The following is an 8,623-nucleotide window of genomic DNA, read 5'->3' on the forward strand; positions in this document are numbered from 1 at the left end:
GAGCAGAGAAAGTGGTGCCTTGGGCTGGGCCTCTGCTGCTGAGCTGGGCTGGGCTCCTGGGATGGAGGGAGCTGCTGGCAAGTGGGCAGCACTGCAGAGAGACAGCTCTGCCCAGGAGCAGCTCCTCTGCAAAGGGCAGCAGGGCTGAGGGCACTGCCTGCAGGCAACGAGTGGGGAGGAGAGAAGAGGGATGTTCCAGGCTGTGTGGGGTGGGACGATGCTGAGAGCTCACTGGAGGAGAAATCTTCACAGCCCTTAACAGAGTAAGTCTCTGGCAGCAGGGCAATGCACATGAGTGTCTGGAGGGGTCTCCTAGACATGGCACATTAGGCTGCAGATAGGAATTAGCAGGATGCATCTGAGGATTTCTTTACTGTGGAGAAGGACATGCTCCAAAACAGGGATACCCTGCCACACTCTCAGAGGACAGGACATGACGGCTGCCTTCTCCTGGAGTCGCAGGGGGCTGAGTGCTGAGGCAGGGACTCTGCTGCCTGCCAGGGTCAGCATTAAGCCTGCCCTGGGAGCTTCCCACAGAGCTGCAGAGAGAAGTTGTGGGTGGAAGCAGTGACCCCTTGCAGGGAAGGGTCCTTCTGCTGTCCAGAGGGTGCAGTGCGAGTCAGAGCTGCTCAGACTTCAACATCATCTGAGGACGTTTGCGGACGATGTTTGCAGAGGGTCATTTTAAAGGTGGATGTCAAGGTAGGGGATTGCCTGAAAGGGAAGAAGGCTGTGCTTTGAGTTTTCTCCTCTTGGTTGGCTGGGTGGGCAGTGCGAGATGGGAATATATTTCTCTGCTCTGGAGTAGGCAATGAGACCCCAGGTCTCACTAGGACTTGTCTGAGCTGCTCCTTAGCCCCTGCACACACAGAGATGCCCCTGAGCAGTGCCCTGCTGCCAGGAGGTGCCTGCAGGGCAGAACTGAGCACATTGTGGGATGGGCTCTGCGAGCATGGAGAGGGAGGAGATGTGGGGACAAAGATATGGTGTAGAATAGCCTTTTGGCCAGACTGGGTCAGCTGTCCTGGCCGTGCCCCCTCCCAGCTTCTTGTGCACCTGGCAGAGCATGGGAAGCTGAAAAGTCCTTGAGTGGTGTAAACTCTGCTCAGCAACAACCAAAACATCAGTGTGTTATCACCATTATTCTCATCCTAAATCCAAAACACAGCACTATACCAGATAATAAGAAGAAAATTAACTCTATCTCACCTGAAACCAGGACATTCGCCCTTGTTCTTCCTGTTACACTCACTGGTGTGGGAGAGTGAGGATTCAAGTGCAGCTCAGACACCAACGCTGCATGTACTGTCATGCACATATGGCCATGGAGGAAAAGCATCCAGCTCGCACCCTGTTCACCTGTGGGGCTCTTGGTGCTGCACTGTGTGCGGCTGGCAGTGATCTCACCCTCCCTTCAGGACGTAACAAATTCAGGACAGTTGACTCTGTCCTTGGGAGGTCCTGCTGGGCTGCAGGCTGCCCTCCCATAGGGTGCAGCTCTCCCAGGGCATCTCTGTGTTATGCAGGAGCCCCATGGAGAAGACACCTCAGTGCTAAGGCCATTGAGATGCTGCTGGGTGGCTGCATGCAGGCAGCTGTAATGAGCCCTCTGTGTCCCTGGTTGGGAGGGCAGAGCTGAGATCCTCCTCAGGTACAATGAGATGGGGTGAGGGTTTGGAGATCTGCACTGGGAAACTGGATTCCCCTGCTCCCAGCACTGGCCTCTTTCTTTTGGGGGGAACACCCGAGTGCGATAGTCCTCCAGGTGGAAGAGCTGCCAGCACAGGGCAGCTGAGAGCAGGGCTGATGGACAGAACGGCTGCCCTCACTCTGCACTAAGGGACAGTCCCTGTGCCCAGTCTCAGCACCCACAAGGTTTCCCTTGCAGTGCAGCAGAAATGCCCGGCATTGCTGCATTCAAACCACTCCTCAGCTGTGCTGGGGCAACTAGAACAGAAGGCACAACCCAAACTCCCCACAGCTCTGCTCTGCAGTCAGGTGAATTGGGTGTGACAATGTTGAAAAGCTCTTTGATATCAGGATTGGATTTAATCTGAGATCACCCCGATTTCTTATTTACCTATTGCTGTAGGGCAGGACTGACCCCTGCAGAGCCCCCAGCAGAGCCTCCTGCTCCCTGGGGCACCCTCAGCCAGCACCAACCGGAGCCCACCAAAGCTCTTCTTGAAAAGTGAAAGGCGGGTTGGGGGTTATCTATAAGAAATTGAATAGCTTTTTTCTCAAAGAAAAGTCTGCCCTAACTTCTCCCTTCCTTTATCTCCTTGAACAGATCCCCATGCCCAGAGGGATAAAATGTCCAATGGCAGCTCCATCACCCAGTTCCTTCTCCTGGCATTTGCAGACACACGGGAGCTGCAGCTCTTGCACTTCTGGCTCTTCCTGGCCATCTACCTGGCTGCCCTCCTGGGCAACGGCCTCATCATCACCACTGTAGCCTGTGACCACCGCCTCCACACCCCCATGTACTTCTTCCTCCTCAACCTTTCTTGTCTTGACCTGGGCTCCATTTCCATCACTGTCCCCAAAGCCATGGCCAATTCCCTCTGGGACACCAAGGCCATCTCCTACTCGGAATGTACTGCACAGCTCTTTCTTTTTGCATTTTTGATGTCAGCACAATTGTGTCTCCTCACCATCATGGCCTATGACCGCTACGTGGCCATCTGCAAGCCCCTGCACTACGGAATCCTCCTGCGCAGCAGAGCTTGTGTCCACATGGCAGCAGCTGCCTGGGGCACTGCGTTTCTCAATGCTCTGCTACAAACTGCCCATACATTTTCACTCCCCCTCTGCCAAGGCAATGCTGTGGACCAGTTCTTCTGTGAAATCCCCCAGATCCTCAAGCTCTGTGGAGGTGAGACAGGCGGCATCGGTGATTCCTTCAGTCTCTTTCCAAGGAGGTTCCTGGAAAGCCCCAGGGACACCTGGAGGGACCGCAGAGTGGGGTGGGGGGCAGAGAAAGTGACGTCTTGGGCAGGTCCCCTCCTCCTGGGCTGAGACAGGCTCCTGGGATGGAGGGAGCTCACGGTAAGCAGGCAGCAGTGCAGAGAGACAGCTCTGCCAAGGGGCAGCTCCTCTGCCAAGCACAGCAGGGCTCTGGGAAAAGGAGTAGGGCAGAGAGAGATTAAAGGCAGCCTGGAGTGGGAGGAGAGAGGACAGCTGCAAGGGAAGAAATCTTTCCAGCCCTTGACATGGTAAGTCTCTTGGTGCAGGGCAATGCAGCTGCTGTTCCTGGAAGGGTCTCCTAAAGCTATCACAGCCTACAGCCTACGGGATCTGTCAGGAGGCCTCCCAGCCCAGGGGCTCATGTTAGACAAGGGTGAAGGGGTGAAGAAAGGGTGTGCATCCAGAGCTGCCCAGGGCATTTCAGAGGGGACTTTTCCAGAGGAAGAGCAAGGCAGGGGATCCCTGAAAGGTAAAGAGCTTTCCTGAGGCTATGCTTTCAGTTTCCTGCTGTTTCAGGAAAAAGGGGAAAGGTGCTGCTACCTTTGGAGAGGGAGGCTGAGAGTCCTGAGCTGCTACACTGAGAGATCAGTAGGTCTGGTGGGAGCCAAGTCAACTGCTTCCATCCCCTCCTCTACCTCCAGAGAGCACCAGCATCACCTTTGTTGTCCTCATCAGGGTTTGTCTGACCTGCTCCTCACTGCCTGCAAGTGGGGAGTACCTCTAGAGAGTGCCTGGAACGGGGAGGTTTCTTCAGGTCAGAGCTGAGCAGACAGGAGTGGGTGATGGGGTCTGCGATCCCTGACAGGGAAAACTGGGAGGGAGAAAACAGTTCCCACCAGGGATAGCTCCAGGCTGCAAACACATGGGCAGAGTGTTGTAGGAAACTCCAACCAGCAATGTCATGGGAGGGAGAATTTGGGAAGCTCCCTGTCAGCCCCTCCAATGCAGACACCTTCCTCTGAGCAAGACCCCTGCTCTCGTCTCCCACCCAGCAGAGCCGCTGCCCTCAAGGCTGTGTGGTCCAGGGCAGGAGGTGCCTCCTCTGCAGCCAGAGCTCTGGCACAGCAGAGGGGCATCTCCCCTGACACGGGGCCGCTTCCCTCTGCAGGGCAAAGCGGCTGCGAGCAACTGCCCTGGGCTTTTGCTAACCAGGAGGTGCTGTGCTCTGCTGGGTGAGGAGAAGGCTTTCCTGAGTGCCCGGCTGCCTCTTCTCTCCTTGCTTCCCTTAGGAGGAGAGTCACAGGGTTTTTCTTTGTTCCTCCACATGCTTGTGCTGCTCTTCTTCCTGCTCTTGGGCTCCCTGGCAGTAACAGTGGTGGTGTGGGGCAAGGGGTGGGGGTGGGGAGTGCCTGCTCTGGCCCTGACCTGGAGGGCGCTGCCCTGGAGGCGTTTCCATGGGACCAAGGTGCCCAAGCCCTCTCTTAGTTTTCCAGGCTTGAGACACTGCTTCCCTTAGCAGACATCACCTTCAGACACCGGATCAGGCTGGACAGGGAGTCCTGAGGGCTGTGAGCATCACTCCAGAAGGGCACAGATCTCCTGTAGGACCTTGGTGATATCTGAGAGTGCCTGATCTGCCAATGCCAATCAGCATCCTTGTCCTGTCCTCTCCGTCCTACTCTGCAGAGTTGTGCTGGAAAGGAGAGGTGTTTTGAAATCTGCACCTGGAACAGGACCCCTCTGCTCCCAGTACAAACCAGTGGCTTTTTCAGAGCAACCTCTGCATGCAGCTCTCCTCCAGCTGCGAGCAGTGCAAGCACAGAGCAGGTGGGCATCAGGCTGATGGACAGAGCAGCCCTCCTGGATGGGAGCACTGACGCAGGTTTACACTGAGAGCAACGGGGCAACGGGGGAATTTTTTCAGGTCTCCCTGTTTGTCAGCACTTGACGTTTGCCTACCTGAAGCCCCCCTCTCCATCTCCTCCCCTTTGCTGGATCTGGTGGTGGCAGTGCTGTACTCAGTGGTGCCTCCAGCAGTGAACCCCCTCATCTACAGAATGAGGAACACAGACATCAAAGAGGCCCTGTGGAAACTGTTTGAACACGGACCACTGCAGCATCAGTAAGTTGGCCATCATCCTCAGGAAAAGCTTGCATGCTCTTTTGATCATATGTGTCTTGTTTTTCTCTTTGTTTATTTTATGTCATATATTACTTCCACTTAAATAATAATATTATTATTCCCCTGCAAGTGTTTTCTGACACAAAAGACCCCACATAGATATGGAGCCAGGCTCCCTGTCTAGGGAAACACAATAAAGAATCCAGCAGAAAATTCTTTGACTCTGCTCCCATCCCGTACAACTCCTCTGGAGCTGGGGGTGCAGCCCCAGCATACAGGAGGGGTCAAGGAGCCATGAGCCCAGCTGCCACATGGAGGAGCAGGCACTCGTGGACGTCAGGGATGCCCCTCACTGCCTCAGTGGGCAGATCCTTTCTGCCACCTTCATGTTGGGGCTGCTGCTTCCCTGGAGCCATGGCTGTGGACAACAGCAGGACCTGGTCTTTTCAGAGCAGCACTGCCAGCTCAGGGGCTGTGGGCTGCGGCGGGCACTGCCGTGGGGCCAGCCCAGGCTGGGCTGCTCTGCGGGGCTGGGCTGGGGAGAGGGCAGGGGAGATGGGAAGAGCCAGGAAAGGTCTGGGCTGGTCTGGCAAGTGCCCAGGAGAGGACACCACCAGTGTTAGCTGAGCTGTGTGACCAGTTCGTGGAGAACTGTCTCCCATGGGAAGGACCCCACGCTGGAGCAGGGGAAGAGTGTGAGGAGTCCTCCCCCTGAGGACGAAGGAGCAGCAGAGACAACATGTGATGAACTGACCACAACCCCCATTCCCTGTCCCCCTGCACCGCTCGCAGGGGAGGAGGTAGAGAAAATCGGGAGGGAAGCTGAGCCTGGGAAGAGGAAAGGGTGGGGAGGGAAAGCGTTTTAAGATTGTTCTTATGTCTCATTATCTTACTCTGACTTTTGATTGGCAATAAATGAAATTAATTTCCTCGAGTTGAGTCTGCTTTGCCCATGACAGGAATTGATGGTGATCTCCTTGTCCTTATCTCCATCCACGAGCCTTTTGTCATATTTTTCTCCCCCTGTCCAGCTGAGGAGGGGGAGTGATAGAGTGGCTTGGTGGGCACCTGGCATCCAACCAGCATCAACCCACCACAGAAGTAGAACATTTCCTCCCCTTTAAATTGTTCCCTTAATTTCTTCGTTGCTTCTTTTTATTTTTTTGACATTTTCTGAATTGTTCTGTCGTAATCAGGCCTATGACATTAAAAAGAGTATGTTTGTGTCTCACATGGAGTTCAGTGCCCTCAAACACTCCCTGCCCAGGACTGGCCTTGCCACTGCTCGCCCTTTCACACAGCCGGTCACACTCTGAGGGGCTGAGCTCTCTCAACCGTTCCAGAGAAGAAGGGTGACCGTCTTCAGGGAAACGCTCTCTTTCTGCATGGCCAACATATTTGTGTTACCAGCACTTCTGGAGGGAGTCCCTAAATCAGCAAGACACACTCCCTTCACATTCCCTCTGGTGTGCGTGAATTGTCACTCTATTTTAGGTGCAGAAAGGGACAAGGTTGTCCTTACCCAACACCAAACACCTCAACGCAGATGTCTACCTCTAATCGAGTTGTCTAGGCTTCCTGGGCAAGGGACTCATCATCACCTCCGTATTCTGTGACCACCGCCTCCACACACCCATGTACTTCTTCCTCCTCAACCTCTCCATCCTCGACCTGGGCTGCATCTCCACCACTGTCCCCAAAGCCATGGCCAATTCCCTCTGGAACACCAGGGACATCTCCTACACGGGATGTGCTGCCCAGGTCGTCTTTGTATTCTTCTTGTTTGGTGCAGAGTATTCTCTTCTCACCATCACGGCCTATGACCGCTATGTTGCCATCTGCAAACCCCTGCACTATGGGACCCTCCTGGGCAGCAGAGCTTGTGTCCACATGGCAGCAGCTGCCTGCGGCAATGGGTTTCTCCATGCTGTGCTGCACACGGCCAATACATTTTCACTCCCCCTCTGCCGAGGCAATGCTGTGGACAAGTTCTTCTGTGAACCTCTGCAGGTCCTCAAACTTTCTTGCTCTGATGCCTACCTCAGGGAAGTTGGGCTTGTCACATTTAGCACCTTCTTCATTTTTGCTTGTTTTGTTTTCATTGTGCTGCCCTATGTGCAGATTTTCAGGGCTGTGCTGAGGATCCCCTCTGAGCAGGGACGCCACAAAGCCTTTTCCACGTGCCTCCCTCACCTGGCCGTGGTCTCCCTGTTAGTCAGCACTGCCACGTTTGCCTACCTGAAGCCCCCCTCCATCTCCTCCCCATCCCTGAACTTGGTAACAGCAGTTCTGTACTCAGTGGTGCCTCCAGCAGTGAACCCCTTCATCTACAGCATGAGGAAGAAGGAAATCAAGGATGCCTTAGGGCATCATATATTTCTTGGTTTTCTCTTTGTTTATTTTGCATCATATATTACTTCCACTTAAATAATATTATTATTACCCCCCTGCCAGTGTTTTCTGACGCAAAAGACCCCACATAGATATGGAGCCAGGCTCCCTGTCTAGGGAAACACAATAAAGAATCCAGCAGAAAATTCTTTGACTCTGCTCCCATCCCGTACAACTCCTCTGGAGCTGGGGGTGCAGCCCCAGCATACAGGAGGGGTCAAGGAGCCACGAGCCCAGCTGCCACATGGAGGAGCAGGCACTCGTGGACCTCAGGGATGCCCCTCGCTGCTTCAGTGGGCAGATCCTTTCTGCCACCTTCACGTTGGGGCTGCTGCTTCCCTGGAGCCATGGCTGTGGACAACAGCAGGACCTGGTCTCTTCAGAGCAGCACTGCCAGCTCAGGGGCCTGTGGAGAGCACGGGGTGGGAACCAAGACAAGTAGGCCAGGGGAAAGGGATAGCCAGGGAAAAGAGCAAGGGAGCATTTCTGTGCCTGCAGGGGGGAATCCATGAGAAAGAGAAACCTCTTTCTGCAGGCCTCGACTTGGGGCACACTGCTCTCTGCCCTGGCCAGGACTCTTGTGCTGGCCTGGGGAGGGGGACTGGCAATGATGGGGCATGGTCAGTCTGTGGCATCTCCTGGACCAGAGACCATGCTTCCTGCAGTTTCCCTAACCTCCATTTCCTCATGCCATGGTGCGCCTCCAGCCCTGGGGCTGATGGGGAGGCTGACCCTTCTCTGCTCCCTTCAGAGGGGCTGGGGCTGTGGGCTGCGGCGGGCACTGCCGTGGGGCCAGCCCAGGCTGGGCTGCTCTGCGGGGCTGGGCTGGGGAGAGGGCAGGGGAGATGGGAAGAGCCAGGAAAGGTCTGGGCTGGTCTGGCAAGTGCCCAGGAGAGGACACCACCAATGTTAGCTGAGCTGTGCGACCAGTTCGTGGAGAACTGTCTCCCGTGGGAGGGACCCCACGCTGGAGCAGGGGAAGCGTGTGAGGAGTGCCCCCCTCCGAGGATGAAGGAGCAGCAGGGACAACGTGTGATGAACTGATCACAACCCCCATTCCCTGTCCCCCTGCACCGCTCGCAGGGGAGGAGAAAATCGGGAGGGAAGCTGAGCCTGGGAAGAAGGAAGGGGTGGGGAGGGAAAGCCTTTTAAGATTCTTCTTATGTCTCATTATCTTACTCTGACTTTTGATTGGCAATAAAT

The 8,623-nt window shown here is 55.2% G+C and overlaps 1 protein-coding gene across 1 annotated transcript; it reads left to right on the forward strand.

Moving 5' to 3' along the window:
* Positions 1-2,313: 2,313 nt before the first annotated feature.
* LOC309604109 (olfactory receptor 14J1-like) lies at positions 2,314-7,306 on the forward strand (the record flags this gene model as incomplete). The annotated part of the gene is made up of 2 exons (XM_082339021.1): positions 2,314-2,856; positions 7,040-7,306. Coding segments are annotated over 2 exons (810 nt in total), but the record flags the coding sequence as incomplete, so codon positions are not given.
* Between the last annotated feature and the right edge of the window lie 1,317 nt (positions 7,307-8,623).

This window comes from Platalea leucorodia (genome assembly GCF_965183815.1).
Source record: "Platalea leucorodia genome assembly, contig: HAP1_HAP1_SCAFFOLD_352, whole genome shotgun sequence".
NCBI classification, from domain to species: Eukaryota; Metazoa; Chordata; class Aves; order Pelecaniformes; family Threskiornithidae; genus Platalea; species Platalea leucorodia.